Source organism: Nipponia nippon, unplaced genomic scaffold (assembly GCF_047370975.1).
Source record: "Nipponia nippon isolate SJK-2023a ecotype South Korea unplaced genomic scaffold, ASM4737097v1 scaffold_2, whole genome shotgun sequence".
Taxonomy (NCBI): Eukaryota; Metazoa; Chordata; class Aves; order Pelecaniformes; family Threskiornithidae; genus Nipponia; species Nipponia nippon.
In genome coordinates this window covers 98,459,679-98,480,650 of record NW_028262336.1, presented here as the reverse complement: position 1 = coordinate 98,480,650, position 20,972 = coordinate 98,459,679, and the positions used below count along the sequence as shown (strand labels likewise).

Genomic DNA, 20,972 nt, shown 5'->3' with positions numbered 1-20,972 from the left:
CCTTTAGAATGATGTTTTTTTTCCAAAATTCAGCCTTTAAACAGTGATTTTTCTGCAATGTGGAATTTGGAGTTTGAAGGGGACAAGAGGATTGCTGAAGTAAAGCTGGGAGATTGCTAAGAAAAAAATAATAATGATGATTGGCAACTCAGTTAATACATTTGAAAGTCAAGGTGCAGCTACTGAAGCATTAGCTCAGGGGGAAAAAAAAGAGATTCAGTGCTGGAGTCTAGAGGATATACGAAAATCTTCAGAACAATCAGGATTTATGGATGCTTCGTCTCCCACCTGCTGGCACCAGGAGTAAGGATCCACATGTAAAAGCCTCCAAAGTAATTTTAAGAATTAGTGAAGTGAAGCTGCGTGTTGTAGAAAAGAGCTGAAGTTTGGTTTATGCCTAGAAGGCACCTGTAATTTTACTTTAAGGGGAGGTGGGTTAATCTCTTCCTTTTGCAGTTCTCGGCAATGTGCCATTAATTCTAACAACTCCAACTTCAGTGAGAGACTGGGGCTGGCACCACGGAAAAGAAAGAAATGCACAGTGCTTGCAGAGGGACACGGGAAGCATGGTCGTGTGGTTAAGGCTTTTGACTGGGATCACAGAGCTCTGGGCCAAATCCCAGCTTTGCTACATAGCCCCTGCCTGGACTAATCAATGAATTCCTGTTATATCAGTTCCCTGCTATCAAATGGAGGCAACAATGCTTCCTTTCATTCACCTACTGCCTGTCCTGTCCACGTGGATGATAAACGCCTTGGTATAGGGCTCTCTCCAGGTGAACGGACTTGCAATAGCTCACTCATTGGGCCCCTGTAGCATCTCACCACCATTGTATTACCTGTGATGAAGTAACTTAATAACATCTCGGGGACTGCATGCAAATAATAAATTGCAAGTTATGTAGTGGAAGCCCAGTTTGAACACATAAGATTGATGCTGCCTTCCAAGTCAGGACAATTTAGGCCTCTATGGCAAGATTTTCAAACATACCTAAAGGAGATGCCAAACTTAAACATTGCAGATCTTTCTGCCTTGACAGTAACCTGAACCTTTAAGTGCTCTCCTGAACTGATCTCTCCTATTTGCAGCATCAGCTAAGTCAGCTGCCCTAGGAGACAGGCTGAATAGTGGGCAGTCCATCCCGCAGAAGAGTATAAGTCCTCATGAAAGTCAGTATTTGAAAATCGCACGCCTGTGCACACAGCGTAAAACAGGCTTTGTGATATTGCTCGTAAGTCTATCTTGAAAGTTGCAAGCCTGGCAAGTCTTCAAGGAAAGCCTGAAACAACACCGAAGTGATCTGTGTGATGCTTATGCATCTTTTCTCTGCAATTCAGTCCTCTTTTTGCATTCTCTAAGGCTTCTGTGAATGCAGAGGTGCACACGTGGAATGGAAACTGTGTTTTATAGCTGGATTAAACTGGTAGGAAAGCTTTATATAGCTTGGTACAACCTTGAATAGAAATTACTGAACCCCAGCTGCGTGGAGCTGAGCTTTGCTCTTCCTTTCCTTCTGACTGGCCCACTGTCACAGCAGATCTCATGTCAGATCTTCCTCTTCCTTCTGATCCTAGGGATCAGATATTTCTCCCTTCCTTTCTTGTAAGTCTAATCTTTTGTTTTTATGGGAGATTAAGTTTTAAACAAAAGTCTGACTTATTTTTCTGTCACTACCTCTCCATCCCATAGCTTTTCGGCATCAGATTTTATGAAAGTGATACTGATATTTAACAAGCCCATAATTTCCCCTTTTTCCTTTTAAACGCTTATTGATAAAGGTAATGTAAAATAACAAAATGTATTTACTTTAGAAATTAGTGGGCTAGCATTGCTTTTTTCCTCAAATAAATCAATACCATTTCAAAGCCATCAGCAGCTGGTGTCATAATCAGCCCTGCGATAATAAACATATAAAGGCATATGAAGAGGAAAATAAACCCTGTTAACAGAAGCTACTAACCAGGTTTTATAAGCAATCGAAGAAAAGAACGTATTTAAAAAGCTGAAGCTCTGAATTGTCACTGTACTGACACCGTCCCCTCTCTGGCCGGAGAATACAGCTGAACAACCCTTTTGAGCTCTCCAAGTGGAGTAACTTCCCTTTGAATGGAAATGCTCTGGACACAGCAGACAATCAGCTTTGCTCCCAGGGACCATCAGGGATGATCACTAGAAAGCAGCACACGATGATTACTCCCTCTACGCCAGGAAAAGTCTGCTCTAGTGTCTTTCACAGCATGCCAGTTCAGAGCTGTTATCATCAGGCAGACTCCAATTTTGTGCCTTAAAATGCATTCCATTTTTCCCGCAGCTTTTACAAAAATAGGCTGAAATTCAGGAAGCATGTAGGCAGGGGCCTAATTTTATGCCCCTGGTTCTAAGTCCATTTGGCTCTAATAATGCTTCTTGTGCAGCTGAATTTAGCAGAAATGCCTTGATGAATCAGGGCTGAAGGTAGCTGCCAAGCCCATCTTCCCTGGGGAATAAAGACAGCCTTGTCCCGTCCCAGGTACTGGGCCAATGCCTCTGGATCATGCACAACACACCGGCTTTGGAATGAAGGTCTGTGCTGCTCCTGTGGACACAGCAATGAAGGGGTTAATCTAACTTTCAATTTTTAGTGGAAACAGACACTTCAAAGGCATTTTCCTAATATGGGTTTTAGGAGGCTGTCCCGTTTACTACAAAACAAGTCTGTTGCGCTTTGATGCTTTTCAACTGCCAGAAATACTATTATCTAGATTACATTTTATCATGTTTTCTGGGTATTTCGTACTGATAAGGTTTTATGCAGGATCATTACATATGAGAATAGATTTAATCCTGTTTTTAGTAAGCTTTAAGGACACTGAGGGATTATTTATGTAGTAAGATGCAAAGTTGCTATGGAAAATGCTATAGCAACCTAACATCTTCACAAAACCAAGCAGCCACTTGTGACAGCAATCTAAATTTACATTTATTTTAGTGTCATTTTATTGACATTCTTAGTATCTCATTTTGACAGCATGTTAAAATATGTTTTGCGTTCATGCTAGAACAAAATTAACAGCATGTTGTTGGAATGAAGATAATGCTTATAATTTTGGAGATAATTTTAGCACATTTCATTTCGTGTAAATAGCATTAAAATAGTAGTGAAAAGAAGTTTGTGTGCATCCCCTCGATTTGTAATAGAGCAAACAATGCACATGGAAAGTAATATTTTACAAGTCAGTAAAAGCTAAACTGTTTTGATTTGCTTTATATCTGAATGAAAATATTTTTAAGAAAGAAATGATTTTGTTATTAGAATTTATTTCAAATCCTATATCTTTTATTGTAACTTTCCCAGTTCAGGATACAGGCTATAATTTTTCATTAGGTTTCATAAAGCAGGGCATCATTTCTGAATGTGTGGACTTGCAGTTTGATAGGAAATTGCCCTATTTAAATGGAACTTTTCTAAAACGTAGGATAACGGTACACATTGCCCCTTAGGAGGTTAAATAAAAAGGGAAAGAAAAAACAAACACAAAGCGACAAAACAGTCTGAACTCTGTCCTGTGCTCATTGCAGTTAATAATGAAACTCACATTGACTTCAGCGGGAGCAGAAGCAAGCTCTGTATATTGATTTTCTCCATCCCCTTCCATTAAGAATCCTGAAGTGCGGCTGTAACATTGTTGAAGTGGGATGTTGGCAGCAAAATCAATAAAAGACAATATTAGAACATATGCTGTTTTCAGCTTCCTCACAATCTGATATAGCTGGTATTAGCATTCTTCTCCAAATTACACTTCATGCTTACTATAAAGTGACCTTCCTTATAGTGCCCTCTCCAGTATAAAGCTTTTGTGCTCTTACTCTCATATTTAGCCTTCAAGAGAATGAGCCCTATTTATAACAGTGAAGATGGTTGATTCTGAATAGAGCATAAAGAACAGATGCCTTCAAGACTGGCTTCAGCCTAAACCCTATTTCTGACCTCCAATGCAAGATCATTTCTATTATTGTTTAAACTAAGCTCTTGGTTTTAGGTTTTCTTAATTATGCAGCCCTTCATGCCCTGTTGTTTTCAGAAACTCTTTTCACCCCGGCACATTAGAGAAGCTTGCAGATATTGCTTGAGGTGGAGATTTAGGTACCTTCTTATCCACGGTTAAATCCAAGAAATATCAGCTATTGCTAAGGTGTCAGAGGAGATAATGATCAGAAAGCAGAGTCTTTTCCAATGTCAGCGCAAGCTTCTAAACTCATAATTGCAGGTTTGGGGACCATCCTTATGTCATGAGACATGCAAGGTTGGCTGAAGTTTCCAAAGCGTTAAAAGCTTCCTTTTCAAAGCATGCAGCTTCTTGTTCCTTGTGTGTCCAGCTGACTGGCAGTCTGTGATGTGGTTGCATGCCAGGAGTTAAAAACACTCCCAGAAGAGCTCATGCTTGAAGCTGGATGGCCACAGAAACTCTCAAAACTACTACTAGTTAGTGATGCTGGTTTACTTCGGTGAATGAATCTTAGATTCAGAAGCATTTCATGATGTCCTGCTCTTTGGTTTTGGCTTAAAGACCATCTCAAGAAAATCAGTTTCTTACTAATGACACGTGTCCATAGTATATCCGTAGTATAGCATTTTTTGTGACCAATATATTGAAGGATTTGGTTCATAAAGGTGAAAGCCAAGTGGATTCAAAGCTGCTTGGAGGTGAGTGATCTTCTTTTAGTCTTATTTGGTTTTAGATTCATGTCAGAGAGAAGAGAAAACAAAGAACAGTCCTCTAGCATGTGAAATGACAGACTGAAGAACTAGATACCATACCAAAACCATACGATTTCATCCCACTTCTCCACTAATTCCAGCATGTGACTCTTTGAACATCAGCATACAGAACTGTAAAGGAGGAAAATTTGTTTCTTCTGTGTTGTAAGAAAGGTAGTTTGTTTTGTCAGGGTTTTTTTGAGTGTTTGTTTGTTTGTTTGTTTTTAAATTAGGAGTTCTAATTGCCCTTTTTTTTTCTTTTTGCAATCTTTTTGTTTATTTATTCAGCCCTCCCAATATTTGATGCATAGCAAGTTTCATCAGGTGCAAGAGCTGTGCCAAGTATGTCTTTATGGCATTTGTATCCAGTGATTGCTGAGCTGCTTCTACAACTGCCAAATGCCCACCTCACATGTCAAACAGGGGTCTCTCTGAAAAGGTCATTGCTAGTCCACAACACCAGTTTCTTCATTGCTTCTTTGTCGTGTGTTAGATATACACTGTCTTTCCTCTTAAATTTGTCTGAGCTGAAGACAAGTGAGCACTTCTAACAGTCAAGGAAGAACATGATAAAAAGCAATAGCTCTCCCCATGTTGTTCTATTATCAGATGGTCATCTGTCTCATCATGTCTTGTTGATAGGTTTTGAGATGCCTGTGCTGTTAGACCTTGATCCCACAAGCTACTGCCTGCTGCTTGGAGTGTTTGCACTCACCTTCTGCTCAACACCCACAGATACAAAGTCCTAAGCAGTGACTTACCCAGAAAGTCTGGTACAAGGAGTATTTCACAATTATCTCTTCAAAGCTACACACTTTTTGCAAATTTCAATAAATTGTCTGTTTCTGAAAGGACTGGAAGTACCACTAAGCTCTGTAGAACCCTGTCATATGCAAGTTTGCAACACATTTTATTTTTCAGTAGCTGAGAAAATACCTGCTAAACATGTTAAATTGTGAAGAAGCACAGTGGCCTCTATTTGCAGATACTGAATATGCTGAAGGCAGGATGGAGGAGAGGAAAGGAGGTTTTGGCTTGCAGATACAGCTCTTCTGGACACCCTTACATTCACATAAGGGATAAATGGCTCAAGAAATGCTGTCTCTGAATGTAGGAGTCAAGAAATTACAAGCTTCATGTGATCATTTGCTTATGCCTTCTAAAGGGGTGAAAACATGTTCCCATATTTAAGATCCATTTTTATCTAAGGCCAAAGTAACTGAGCAAGTATTTCAGTATTATGCACAATTTTAAAAGAAATATTAGCTCAGCCCTCCAATCCAGTACAAGGTCAGAGAGACTACTGGATAAATGCTCTCCTGCAATTTAGGGTGCAATAGAATTTTGTACAAAGGTGGTTTATCCTTACATTTATAGAAAGCACTTTACATTTATGAACAAATTTGCCTATTGTAAATCAGAACAATTCGAAACACCACAGTCACTTCAAACACTCAGATCAGCCTTTTCTTCCCTAGTGAATATGACAAACTGAGAGCTTCGTGTGCACACTGTCAAGTTTGTTTCCAAGTAGCAATGACAGTTTCTTCATATTTATAAGTCCTACAGATTATTTTTTTCAAGTTGTTGCAGTGGTGCTGGGCAAGTCCTAGTTCGAATGCCAACAGCAGCAATGCAGCCATGCATCTTATAAATGCCAGTGTTTATTGTTTAAGTCTGAATAAAAATACAGCAATTACTTTGATTCCTAAGAAGTAACCATCAGTAACCCACCTATACAGAGTTTTACTTGTATACAATAATGTTTGACTATCCTAAGTAATTTATGTATCACATGTACACACATACATACAATCCATTTATGCAGTAGACATAAGATTTACATAACATACATGAAACACTGAGCATTCATCAGCATCTCTTGTGCTATGCAGAGTTCAAATGTCTGTACCACCAGTTGCAAAGCACCATTAATACAAGCAGTGTTTTTTCATTACTGATGTGGGAGAGGGTCATCAATGCCACTTGGCATCTCTCCAGTAACCAGCGCGTTTCTTACTTGAGTGAACATACTCCTTCCCCCTTGAGACTAAAATCTCCTCTGTTCATTTTCAGTGTTACAGGAATACAGTCATTTTTTTAATATCATTGATTAGAGGAAAAAGTCACTTCTTTGCTGGCATCTTTAAAGCACAGCCTCTGTAAAAGTGTTGTAACAGTTCTATTTCTCAATAAGGAAAAAAAGCAGAACCTCTAAAAGAGATTCAGTACTTGATTAATTATATTTAACTGAGGCAGCAGTTATTGGTAAACATAAAGTATCTGAAAAATTCACCTCATCACAAACCAAATGCTCTAATAAGCAGTGAAAAGGAGTCATTTTTACTGAATTTTGAAAATATCTGAGAATTGCTACTATTTTTGATCAAGGTTATACCCCTACATTTTCTTATGATGGCTTGCTTCCTATGCCCCTAATTCAAGAGGAGAACCAAGCAGGAAAGGCAACGCAACAACCAGCCCAACTACCAGTCCACCCATCACAGTTGTCTGTGCAGAGCCAGCTCTTCCCTATCCTGTCTCCTCTTATGCATATGCCAAGTCAGTTGGGCTTGGTACATACCATGGGTGGCAGTAGAAGAAATGCAGCCCAGAAAGGAGAGGGAAAAAGGGCCCTTTGCTTTAAAGAGGTGACCTGGAGAAAATGGTCTCAACGGGGCAGATTAACTAGCAACTGTCAAAATATCATTTACGAGCTATGTAGATTCCTGTTCTCCAAAGAGATGCTGTCAAGTAAAATAGACCTAAAATGTGACAGGCTTTGATATTATTGTAACAAGGTGGTCTCTTCCAAATTCTAAATATGCATTTCAGTAATGTGATGTGACATCTTTGTAGGAAAAGTCCAAAACGCTTAATGCTGCAATTTACCTGGGACAGAACTGGGTAAGAGGGGACTGGAGAACGTACTGCAAAATAAGTAGGAGTGAGGGAAGAGAGAAACATCTGGAAATGTCAGGCAAGTGGGAATTACAAATTAACAAAGAGATGAACTCATGCGTTTGGAGCTGAAGGAGGAAGGGAACTGAACAGAACCAGTACAGGGGTAAAAGAGAGGAAGGTACGAAGAGAGGGGTAGAAAGATTGGATTAAAGTGGGAGATTAGCCTTCTGTCTTTTGAGCCCTTTAGAGAAAGTTGGTTCACTGTTCAGGTGAGTTTTCTGCAGCCCTGAGGTCTAGATAAATGACCCCAAACTGAGCTCCTGAGCCAATGATCACTTGTAAGACTGTAGTAAGTAATCTGCATCTTATTCCTTGGACTGGCTAAAACAGTGAGATTAAATTACCTTGTTAGTGTTTTTAATAAAAAGTCAGAGTTTGTGAGAGCGTGGTGAAATACAGAGAGCCGGTACTGATCCTCAATCTAGAAAGTTTGGAAGCCACTAGTCCAGAAACTTAAAGCAGAGGTTTTTGCTAATGATCTCTCCAGGGCTTTAAATAAAATGTCAGATATTGTGAGGCTCATCATAACACCACAGGAATTGGCAGCACTGCTCTCTGGGGCATTCTTAGTCCACTGCAGAGCCCGCATTTGCGTGCTACATTTTGTTATTAGGCCCAGCTGGACTGTAATCTGCCCTCCCTTTCCCTACACCTTCTCTGCTGTTTGCAAAGAGATATGCTTCGTTACACAAGAAATAATAAGCCTTCATAAATTACTGGTGAGCCACATGTGTAGTAAACCTAGGAAAGAACAGTGCTATTGCTGAAGTCTGCTAAGCGGGAAGAAATTTTGTAAACTGAGAAAATCTCTCTTCAGAGAAGTGCATTGGTTTCTCAAATATTACATCTGTCTGTACTGAATGGGGTGGATAAAATTGCAGTTAAATGATGGCGCAACTTTTCCTTTTTCTTTCTTTCTTTTTTTTTTCTTCTTTTTTTTTGGCAGCATCCTTCCATTTACTAATTGTTCGCCAGCAAGTTTTATGTGAATAGGAAGCCTGAAAATAATTCTCATGAGTATTCAATTTGAACATCTGGTATCATCATGAATGTAACTGGTATAATGAGCTTCTCTGCATTGAACATAGGCTGCATGGTGAGGAAAGGACTTTGAAGCAACTGCACCTGAATAAAGCAGGTTTTGTAAAAGAGTAAATCTCCCTCCCCGTGTGTGGGCCCTAACTCCCACTAACATTAATGACAATAACCCCTCCTCATATAGGATAATTAGTGCCCTTAGAGTTTAAATTTGCAGGTAGAGACATTCAAATGAAGTGTGCCTAACATTAGAAAAAAAATGTGGAAATTGCTTAACTGTTTGGTTATATTATGTCTGAAGGGGGAAAGAAAGAACTGTTCATGGCTAGGCTAGCTTGTAATTGCCCCAAATTATTTATTTTTATACCATTCTAACTCTGTTTTCAGACTTTATTCAGGCTAGTTAGCTAGCTGCTTTCAAGCTTTAACCAAAGGATTTTTTTTTAAAAAGCCAAGTGACATAGTCTATTTTTGTGGAAACATGGGAGAACAATGGAAGAGGCATTTATTTAAGAATGCAGTATAAGAATAATGTTGCTTTTATCTGCTAGTATCAGACATATTTCTATGCACCCATCATTGACATCCGAGCACTATTTATGCTGGTGATCAGGGATTTCGTTACTGTCCATAAAGAAAGGAAAGTGTCCTCTAGGAACTCAAGGCAATGGATCAAAACCACTTTAGATATCGGAGGACTCAGGAGCCTGACATCATTGTTGCAAAGTGGGCTGAGAAGATGCCTCAAAGTGACCAAGGTGTAGATTAGTCTTACTTTTCCAGAAAGCTTCTTGGAGGTACCATCAAAGAGTTGCTTTCCCAAATGCCTTTGAACTGTGCACAGAACATGTGTAACTAAAACTTGTTCTGAGAGTTCAGTTTTTATGGTAGGGTTTACAAAAGTCAGATGTGAGACAAGTGGATATATAGCTGGGCAGTTATAGATAATAACAGCCTCAACTCATTCTGCCAGGAGCTGACAACTAGTGGAGAACACAGAGAGAGGGTCAGCTTTGACAGTTCATGGTGGAGACATAGGTTAACACTTCTCTAGTTGCTCTGTGTGTGTGTCCACCTCAGAGGCCGTCCAGCTTTCCGTCTGCAAGAGGGCCATGCCTTCCTTCCCGCAACCTCGCAAAGCTCCTGCAAACTGGACCTTCCCACCCACCTCAAGGTGTGGGTCACTCACTGGCATCACCTCACACACCCCATATCACTGAGTGACCCCGATGGGATCCTCAGACTGTACCGCAGTTTAATTTCGTGTGGGCTGAAGCACTAAGTAGACCCCTATAGGGTAAGAATGAATGAGGCTCCAGTGGTCCCATCTAGCCTATGAAACAGGAGGATTTTTTCCTTCAAGGTAGCCCCAGTCTCACCTTCTCCTTTTCCTGACACATGCCAGTACGCACACACCAGTGTATCCTCTTACAGCATTGTATTCAACATGAAACAGGGCCCATTACTCACTTTTGAACTCTTCCTCCTGATACCCAGTAACTGTTAAAAATACCACTGCCTTTCTTGTGCCACCACCAGCAGTCCTGCCACGCTTCCTTTTCTCTTCCTTCACATATTGAACTCAGGTGCAAAATCATCTTTTGTTCCACCTAGCTCTTCTTGGAGTCTGACCTCTGCCTTCATTCTGTGAAAATTCATGACCTTGTGTTTGAATTCCGGGAGTTCCTTTTCTTTGGCCCTCACTCGAGCCCTTTCTCAAGATAACACACAACGTATCTCCTAAGACCATCCATGCTATACTTCTGCTAAGACCATCTTCCTTACACATGACAAATGCCATTGTTGTATAACTTAGCCTGTTTGCTACAGCATCAAGGCATAGCTCATGCCCTTCCAGATCCTCCGGAAACATTTTTACTTGCTGATTTTCCCCTGGTTGTAGTGCTTCACAGTTCGCCTATTTGAAAAACAAGCAAGCTAGCTAGAGGCCGAGGATAACTTTTATTGTTTGTATTTATAGTTGTGAACTTTGTGTCCTTATTTCTCTCCTTTCACATATGTTCAGTCCCTCAAGCTGAAAACTCTTTGAAGTAGCTGTGTCATTTTTGGACATTGTAAATGCTCTGCAAGGGGAGTGATGCAAGAAATTACCATAATAACAGCCATCATTTTGACAGTTTTTGATGCTTTTCTTGTTGCTGTTATCAAAAGGAGCATTATATCATTTAAAACCTTATTTTCAAGTCAGGAAATTAGGATAATGGCATTAGTAGAACTCAGATGGCAGGAAGGTTTGGGAATATGCTCTTCATCTATTTTCATCCACATTACTGTATCGTTACATGGGCTGAAGTTCCAAAATGCTGCAAAGTTCTGCTGAAGAGCGTAGACCATAAGTCTGAAGACAGACAAATAAGCACAGAAGTTTTCCGTTTTATGATCTATTTCTATACAAATGTAGAAGAATCTATAGAAAAAAAAAATCTATAGAAAAAGTTCTGCTAGGAGCACCTAAGGGAAGTCTGTGCTCTTGAATTTACAAGAGGGTTTTCCGTTACTGTTGTTAGTGTTTGCTCATTTGCTTTTCAGATACTACTTCCAGATTGCCTCAGACTCTTGAGATAAGCTACTGCCAAAACCCGGCCAGCATTTCAACTCAGAGTGTCCCCAGTATGTGAATTAGTAGTCTGCCATTAATGTTAACTGTAATGTTAGTAGGGCGTCATCTAATGAGAAATGCACAGCCCAGGTGTGCATTAATAGCACTGGTAGAAAATTTTGAATTCTCCCTAATTTCCTCAATAAATAGATACATTCAGAGACAAGGGGTATTCACTTTATTGCCTGGCCACTACGACATGATGTGAGTCATAAAACACTGCAATTACCCTGTGTCACCTGTGAACACTTACTCTGTGTTGGCTCCAGCGGGCGTTATTATGCATTAGGTTAAATGTAATCACAGAGTACCAGCTAAAAGTAAAAGGTACAGATCAGTACTACTCATAAAGAAAGCATTCTCCTAACTAGCCCAGATAGATGCCCTAGAAAAATAGATTGATTGTTTCTTCTGAGACATCAGTCAATGAGTGTATCCTTAGATTTCAGTGGATTTCTGATCAGCCAGTCACTTCTTGTTTTAAAAAGAGTGTCTTTTTGCTTTGAGTCTAGCCTGGGTCCACTACACGGAGTCTATCTTGCCACTGAGACTGTTGCCAAATTGTATATAGCACTTCTGCCTCAACACAAGGAAATCACAGTAACCTCTTAGATGTCCTCAAAATAGCAATGTGAAGGTTTCCCCCACTTACATATGTCTATTCTTCCTCCAGCCATTTCTCTGAGACTGGCAGGTATCATTTTGCATCCCTCAGTGAAAATGCTGTAAAGCATACATTGAGCTGGTTTCCAGCTGCGTTTGTTTAGGTAGGAATATTTTCTTCTGCTTGCAGCACAGGCAGCTATTTGAGATTCTTGTTGGAGTTTTCTTTTGATCTAGCTTTCGTGTATATAGTTCTTCTGTAAATGCTTTCAGAATTCATTGTCTTTTTATCCTAAGATGTTTTTACGCATATCTCAGAGAGGGATTCTGTAGATGAGTATCTGAACTACCAGACTTAAAATGGCATGAGAAGTTGCATTGAGATGAGCTGAGTAAACTTTTTATTTCAACAAAAAATATATTCATTAGCTTTGTCAATTAAATCACAGCAAAAAATTCTGTAAAAATTTGAAAAATATTTGTTTTAAAATGCAGATTCCCTTTCCCCCAAAGTTATCCTCTAATTTCAATTTAGTATTCATTGAGGTGCCTTTTTCATATAATATATAATATAATATATAATATAATCATATGTAATTATTATAAATGAAATATAATTAAAAATTAAATTATAATTCATTTTATATATAATAGATATTTTGTTTGGAATCAAAAGAGACATTGGTCTGCATCCAGAATCCAGTTCACTAAAATGTAAATGTCTTAAAATTATAGTTATGTTAGGTCAACATAAACAATGTTTCTGATTTTGTTTAAAACAGTTACCCAGTGCTGAATGAGCTGGAGCCCCTGGGATCCACCAGATGTCTGTCTTTGACTTATTCTCCTTGTCTGCTAACCGCTCTGTCCACACATGTTGGGAACAGACTATTGGACTATTTGTAGCTTTAAATTAAATAGCAAGAGAACTACATGTATTTAATGCTATATCATTTGTGGACTCTTATCTATAATTAATTCATTTAAAAGCTTGTGACAATTTAGTATTCAGTTACACTGCTGCTATATGTGTTGCATCCTCCTTATTTAAGGACATAATTCTACCTTGGACTCCATCTTAAATTGCTTACTATGAATGGCTAGGAAGATCACCAGAGTGTATAATAATGTTGATAAGAAATTGTACACCTCCGGGAATCCTGCCTAATATCACAAACTTATCTCTGCTGTATTCTTATTCTCTTACTTTAGGTTGTTTGGGATATTTCCATTTTGTCTTAAAATAGATTGTAACCTCTTCCAAATACAGCCTTTGTCTTCTGGTATCTGTAATCTAGAATAGCGGGTCAGCCGTCCTTGGATGGGACTTCTTGGTAATACTGTAATGTAATTATTGTCATATAGGTTTTAATACAGTATACTAAAAATAATTTTAAAATAACAAAATAAAATAATGGCATTCAGAGGTGCAAGTCTTTTAGCAGTGAAAAAGCTGTATTGTATTTCTAAAGAAAAAAATGGCTGGTTACCTTCACTGCTCATACAGAATGTGACTTGCTCCATTTGGATGAGTTATTTTTTAAACCCTGCTAGGTTCATCGCCTACAGGTTACTTACTTTTGCAATATGTCCTAGCCCTTTCCATTTCCCCTAATTTGCTGCACCTGTAGCAGACTTCTCATGCTGTCCCTCGCTCCGCTCAATCGCCTGAACTCACCCAGGTGGACAACAGGAGAAGGAGATCTCCAACTGGGCTTTGGTGTGACCCAGAAAATACACTACAGCAGCCTTTCCAGGTAGGGCAGCCTGAACCTCAGCTGAATCTGGGTCCTAACCCACATTCAGTGGGGACAGTGATTAACAAGTACGTAGGCCTTATACCCTCCACTTATACAGCAGCTCTCAGAAGTTTTTTTAAGAGCTGGATTACGCAGTGGACAGCAGATGAACTAAAGATAAAGATAAAGACTTGGAGATAAAGCCAGTTTCATGGGTAGAGAAAAAGCCGCGCACACAAGCAAAGCAAAACAAGGGATTCATTCACTACTTCCCATCGGCAGGCAGGTGTTCAGCCATCTCCAGGAAAGCAGGGCTCCATCACACGTAATGGTTACCTGGGAAGACAAACGCCATCACTCCGAACATCTGCCCCTTCCTTCTTCTTCCACCAGCTTTATATGCTGAGCATGACCCCATATGGGGTGGGCTATCCCTTTGGTCAGCTGGGCTCAGCTGTCCCAGCTGCATCCCCTCCCAGCTTCTTGTGCACCCCCAGCCTCCTCGCTGGTGGGGTGGGGTGAGAAGTAGAAAAGGCCTTGACTGTATAGGTACTGCTCAGCAGTAATGAAAACTTCCCTGTATTATCAACATTGTTTCCAGCACAAATCCAAAACATAGCCCCATGCTGGCTACTGTGAAGAAAATTAACTCTATCCCAGCCAAAACCAGCTCTCCCAGGGAGAGTCTAATTGCTATGAGTATGAGAATACAAATGACAGAGGGAGACTTTTTACCAAGGCCTGTAGTGACAGGACAAGGGCAACAACTTCAAACTGACAGAGGGTAGAGTTAGACTGGACATAAGGAAGAAATTTTTCTCTGGGCAGTGGCACAGGTTGCCCAGAGAAATTGTGGATGCCCCATCATTGGAAGCGTTCAAGGTCAGGCTGGATGGGACTTTGAGCACCCTGATCCAGTGAAAGACGTCCCTACCCATGGCAGAGGGGTTGGACTAGATTATCTCTAAAGGTCCTTTCTAACCCAAATCATTTAATTTCGACTTGAGTTTTTGTTAGCTGAGGTTTTTATTTGCTTGGCTTTTTTTTTTTTTCTTTTTAGCATAGCTTGTTGGCTCTTACAAAAAAAAAAAAATATTTCATCCTCTTATTTGCCCATTGGACTCATCATTGCAATTTCTTGAGGGTAAATTTTGTCATGGAAGGATGATTACATGCTTTTCGGAACAATTTAATTTGATGTAACAATACTGTAACTGTTGCTAAATCTTCCAGAGAGATTCTGTAGAATATCCAAATAAAGCACAATAACCAATCCACGTCTGTATTTGAATAGTAGCTAACTGTACTTTATTTTGGATAATGCATTTGTACTATTTTAAAATTAGTAAAAATTATCTGAGAAAAAGGTAGCTTTGTCCTACCAAAGATAAAACATTTTTATTGGTATTAAAATATTGTGACATTCTATCTTAGTGTTGATATAATTTCACAAACGTGTTGAATCATGTTATCATGGGGAAGAGAGGACTCTTTATCTGTGGAAGGTCTAGTCAGCAGAGGCCTAACATTAAATGGAGTTAATATACAATTTCCTATAATTTGGAGTTTAACCATATTGCTATTATAGGTGGGCAAGAAAGAATTCTGTGATACCAAGCCTGAAATCATTTAATCAGGAATGTAAATCAGTTATGTGCTTCAGTTACCAAATGTTGATAGAATTGGCTATGGTAGATTGTTGTTTTTTAATTACAGCTGCTCTGTAATGTTGTTGTGTTACCAGGTTCCAAGAAGGAAAATAGTATAGTATGGCAGTTTGCTATGCCAAATGACCACAGCTACTGCCAAGTATAGATACTACGAGGAGTGGGTTCTTCTATAGGATGACAACCACATCTCTAAAGTAATGAATGCCACACTTCCCTATATGTATTTATGTTCGGATAATTTATTTAAATAATGTTCCTAGTACATGCTTTATAGCCTTCTGCCTTTTGCTACACAAATTTTAGCTTATATTGCAGACTGTGCAAGTCATTTGGCAAATGTAATTTCCATCCCTGCATACTAATCGATTTCTTCACAAACACCTGCTATCAGTTATGATAATAAAAATGCCATTCTAAATTGAAAAGGGGCCAAATGGAGCTTCCTAAGGAAATGACTTAAGTGTCTTTCAATGCCTTTAATGTAGTAATGTTCTTGTAGTGCCAACACTTTTTTTGAGCATTTGCATTTTATATAATTTTACTCTATTACATCATTTTTCTGTCTAAATGGTTCCTCATAACCATTGCTACAAAGTAGTTCATAGTGAGATTGGAGAGGAATTTCTGTGTTTCCTCTCTCATGGGATTAAATCCAGCAACTTTACGTAGTCAAAATTCCTTAGCACAAATCTGATTGGAACATCTGGCCGCTACACTAGTATAATTATTAAACGGTTGCATCAGTTCCTATAACATCACTGGGAAAATGTTGTAAAGTTGGTGGGTGCTTTGCCCTTGGACTGCATGCCAGTTTCTTCCTAAAATATAAGCCTAAATTTAGCAGCCAGATTGCAAGTAGCATTTGAATTATCCAGGGTCGCTTTATGGCTCCTTCCATCCCAGGAAATAACTTCCCAGCAACAGTCTTTGCCAGAACCTAATCATTTTCAGCTCTGCTGGGTCTTGTCTCAGCTCTGAAATGTCTCACTGGCTTTCAGCTGTATTGTCATCTCCCCTGACAATGTCCTCTGCATTATTGTAAGGAAACAATCCATTTTACTGATTTCTTATTTTCTTTTTCTCTTAGCTCTAGCCGCCCAAGCGTATGCGCTAAAGGAAGAGAACGATAGTCTTCGATGGCAGCTGGATGCCTATAGGAATGAAGTGGAGCTCCTGAAACAGGAGAAAGGACAACTCTTTCGAACAGAAGAAAGCCTTACGAAGGACCAGCAGCTGCAATTCCTGCAGCAGACAATGCAAGGCATGCAGCAGGTATTGCTATGGAAGAAAAGCATGGGTCTTCCTTTTTAGGAAAGTGGTACCATGGGGCTGTGCTGTACTCAAGACTCTGAGCCATGAAGGTCCTGATTTCTTTTCAGAGTCAAATTGTTACAGATTTTAGATGGGGGAAAGGGGAGAAAGAATTAGGGATGTATTTAGGGATAGTCATTTTAGGAACTCATAAACTGTAAAGCCCATCAATCATTCAAGAAAACTCCTTATGCATGTTTATTTAGGAACAAATTACTTCGGTACATCCCCTGTTCCTCTCCTCACTTAATCCAATTGGCCCTAATTCTGCACAAAAGTTCAAGAAAGTTTGTCTAGTGTAGCGTAGCCAGTGCTCTGTGGTGCCTTCGTTCGCATTCATCTGCATCTTTAGATGCATCTCCACTTCTTGGCTTTATTTTTCTGCTAACTCTTGTTTGAGGATGATTGAGACATCTCCAGCTTGTCCAGATTACTGTCCTGCTAACTTGCAAGTGGACAGTAACATCAATGCTATCTCCTGAGCTTTTATCATTTATGCTGACCCATGGATGTAACCTTTTCATTCAGGCAATTTTAAAGTGGTTTGGTGCAGCAACAAAACTTTTTCTCTGACATCAGTCAGACAGAAACTGCAATGTGTCCCTGCAGGGGCGAGGGGTCAGTTTATCTTATCCATTCTCCCTTATTTGTCAGCGTGCTTCTGACGCTGTGCTGGGCAAGTCTTGGCAAGCACATCCAGACTGCTCCCACTGCTTCATCTGACCTGTCCACTAACACATAAGCACCCCTCATTCAACATGCATGTGTATAACCTCTTTCCTGCCCAGGCATTTGTATTCAGCTGCTACATGACAGAGCGCAAAGGCAATGGCTCGCCACAACACTGAATTGGGCTCCCATCTAGAATGGAGCTTCTCAAGATGTCACTGCTGAGGTTAATCTTTATCTGTGCCCTGAAGCAACGCGTGCACTCCTCTATCACTCCTGGTTATTAGATTCCAGAAGGGGACAAGTTGTACCCACTTCCAGATTGTACTAACCTGTTTTTAATGACAAAAACCTGGAGACGGTAATTTACATATGAACTGCCTGATTGGGTTCGGAATTGCATTGCTATCACAGTACCCATCGAATCCAACAAGTCTGCAAATCCCGCCTAACACCCAATAAAAGAGCACAAGAAAAGCCTACACGTGTGTTTATATGAACATAAACCCCTTTAAGCCTGCAGAATATTACAAAATCAGAGTGATTTATGGTAGAGTGGAATAATTCTGAATAAAATATTTGAAAAATAGAAAATAAGTCATTGATAATTCAGGAATAAAATCTTTCCTGAATTTAGGAATAAAGTCATTAATCAGAAATACTTGAGGTTTCAGTATACTTTAGATATGCTTGAGGTTTATTCACAATCTTATCCTTAAATATCACTGCCTTCATTAAATTTAACTGCATATGTAAATATTGTGCTAAATTTCAGCCTGGTGCTAATTCTCCATTAAAATTAGTGAAAGGTGGGCACAAAGTACTACTAAATCAAAATGCTAGAGCCCTAACGCTCATTTTGCATTATTACAGTTTCCTGCCTGGGGTCTGCATGAAGGATAATCAAGTCTGTAGAACAGAACTAGATTTCTGTTGGAACTTCAAGCAAATGTTAATAATGCAAGTGAATAACAGAGAGCGACTTATCTCTCTGTTCAGCTAGCAATGGACACTGTAGTCCCTATTCCTCTGAGAGTTTCTATGTTCGTGACAATTTTGCTGTGAGGTTCTGAATTTTTCTAGTTTGCCATCTCGGGGTCAGACCTACTAACTCCCAATGGGATATAATTAGAGATGGCCCAAGGAGCTGGAGAAGACATTGCAGATAATCCAGTCTGACAATATGCTGAGGAGGGCAGCAACACAGAAGCAGGGGAGGTGGAGTTCAGAATATTTGGTGGGAAATTAAAAGTCAATTAAGCAGCTGGATGATGGCTTTGGATTTCAATGATTAGCCATAGTCGTGACATCTCATAACCTTTGTGCTTTTCCTGCAGTTCATGCATGATTATTTAGAAATAAACCTTTGATGTAGGTAGATTCTGGTTTATCTCAGCTTGGTTTTGTAAATGTTGAGAGATGACAACCTTAGCTGAAATCCATCAGTATAGCAGGTGCTCAAAATCTATGGAAATCAGTCTCTCTATGAAATATTAAACATATAGCCAGGACTTCAGTAGTAATAATTTAACAAGGAGACCTATATTCCCTTTTATCCTTTTGTATATATTAAAATTAATTTCAGACAAGGTAAACTGAATGCCATTGAATTCCTGAACCCTGCATATACGTCAGCATTAAAAAAATGTATTCCTTCTTTCCTCTTCATTCCCCACCACTTTTTCATATACATCTTCTTCTTCTAACTTTAAAAACTAGAGAACAAGTGATTTGAGCTGCAGCCTGAAAAGCAAATTTGTCTGAGAAAAAGCGGATGCATTTTGGGAATCAAGAATTTTTTTGTAAATGTATTTGGTGTCAAACAATAGCATATAACACAACATCAATGTATTTTTAATGGACTTCTACCATCTGGACATTTTTCAGGATTCTTTCCCACATTTGCAGGACTGATGAAATGAATGTTTATTTTCTCTTCCATCACTCCTACTGATCCGAAGTAGCATCAGCAAAATCACACAGATGTTCGCTTATGAAGCCTTATGGGTACTAGTAGCAACCTGCTTAATTATTGTGTCTAAAAAAGAAAATCCTTTGGACTAATGACATTGAACTTATGGGGTTTTTAGTCAACTTCCTCCATAAAACTGTGTCACAGTTTAATTTCATCCCCACTGTGAGATCTCAAACAAATGGAAATAATGTCTTGTATCCATGGTAACAAATGAGATACACTTTACCTGATTTTGAGATGGAAATTGAATTAACTTGTCACTGCTGCATAGGTGGTATTGCCTTCAATTTATTTCTATGAGAACATACATACCAAGCAGATCACTTTTCGAATGGCTCTGTTTTTCCAGCAGTGTTTGGTATTCTCTAACAAAGTCTGTGATCACAAGGAAGGATGTTTTCATTGTAACTATTTTTACAATACTTCACAGCACAGCTGTAAGAGTTTTTTAAATCTTGTCTCTTTGTCTGAAATGTTTTACCAGGTACATGACTATAGATAACGCAGAAAATATCACCTAGTAGTGTTGCTTAATGCTTGCCATTATAAGACTCAGTTTTCAGTGGGTATACAATTTTAACCATTTGGGTTAGCATATTAGCAAGCAAAATTCTTTTGAAAAAATTCTCATCAAAATGTTTCAGCCGTTCCAAGAACAAAGTGTGAAAACTATGCTTTTCGTGTTTTTTGTCCACCAAAGAAAATTCTTGAGAAAATGCACTTGCCGCCTTCAAGCTTTGAAACAAGGACTCAGAATTCAACAGTGAGTCGCTATTGAACTAATGATGCAGTTTCCATATCCTTTATAAAATCTGCCTGAAACTGATAACATTACAAGCCTTTGAAAAATGTCAGTTTGCCACATAGGAGATGGCACTCATTAGCACATATCCAAGTAAATTTTAGATTTTTATGGGTCATCCGGGGTTGTTCATGAACCACCTCCATAGCACAGCCATTGATGTAATGTTTTACTCCTCGAGTTAGTCCTAATTCTGTAGAGCACACCTCCTTTAGCATGGCTCTCTAATTGAACAAGTTCATTCCACCTTTTTGTCAGGCTTAATTGGCCAAAGTATGGGGCCATTCTTGCATAGCTGTACTGATTCCTGAACTAGTTCACTTGCCAATAGACTGGTAATTCTGCACAGTGCTTCATTGCATCATGTAAATGTATGATAATGTTCTTTCCTCTCACAACTCCCTGAGCATGATGGGCTGGATTTAAGCTCCTGCAGGCAAGGTGGTCATCCAGAAATCCCCATTTAAGTCATGATTCCACCTATGTTTCCTCCAGAAAATGTACACAAGTGCCTACAGTTCTGCTATTGCAAATGCTGGGGTGTATCAGGGACATTTAAGAGACACCTCATTGCCCTGGTCCCCTAAAGGGACTGATTAATTAGCTGAGCTCGGGTTCATACTCCTAACGCACAGTGACAGCACGAACTCCCCTTCGTTGGCAGTGATGCATTAAAGCCTAGCCATGGGGTTATTGCATGAGCAGGGGCTGCGCGGGGGTGCCTCTCCTAAAAGTATTGCTCGGCGTGGCAAGCAAGAACAATAGGAACAGTCGTGGGTGGCAGGCGTAGGGCTGACATAAAGGCTGATAGACTGCTGCGGGTGCCACCAGCTCTGTTAGCT

At 39.5% G+C, this 20,972-nt stretch overlaps 1 protein-coding gene across 8 annotated transcripts in view; it reads left to right on the top strand.

Moving 5' to 3' along the window:
- The window catches only part of ENOX1 (ecto-NOX disulfide-thiol exchanger 1), a 369,896-nt gene that overhangs the window by 308,780 nt on the left and 40,144 nt on the right, over nucleotides 1–20,972 (top strand). For all 8 annotated transcript variants that reach the window (XM_087756887.1, XM_087756894.1, XM_087756890.1 and 5 more), the window contains one exon: nucleotides 16,461–16,645. In XM_087756887.1, the coding sequence (XP_087613013.1) occupies nucleotides 16,461–16,645 (185 nt within the window). The remainder of the gene's footprint in view (nucleotides 1–16,460; nucleotides 16,646–20,972) is intronic.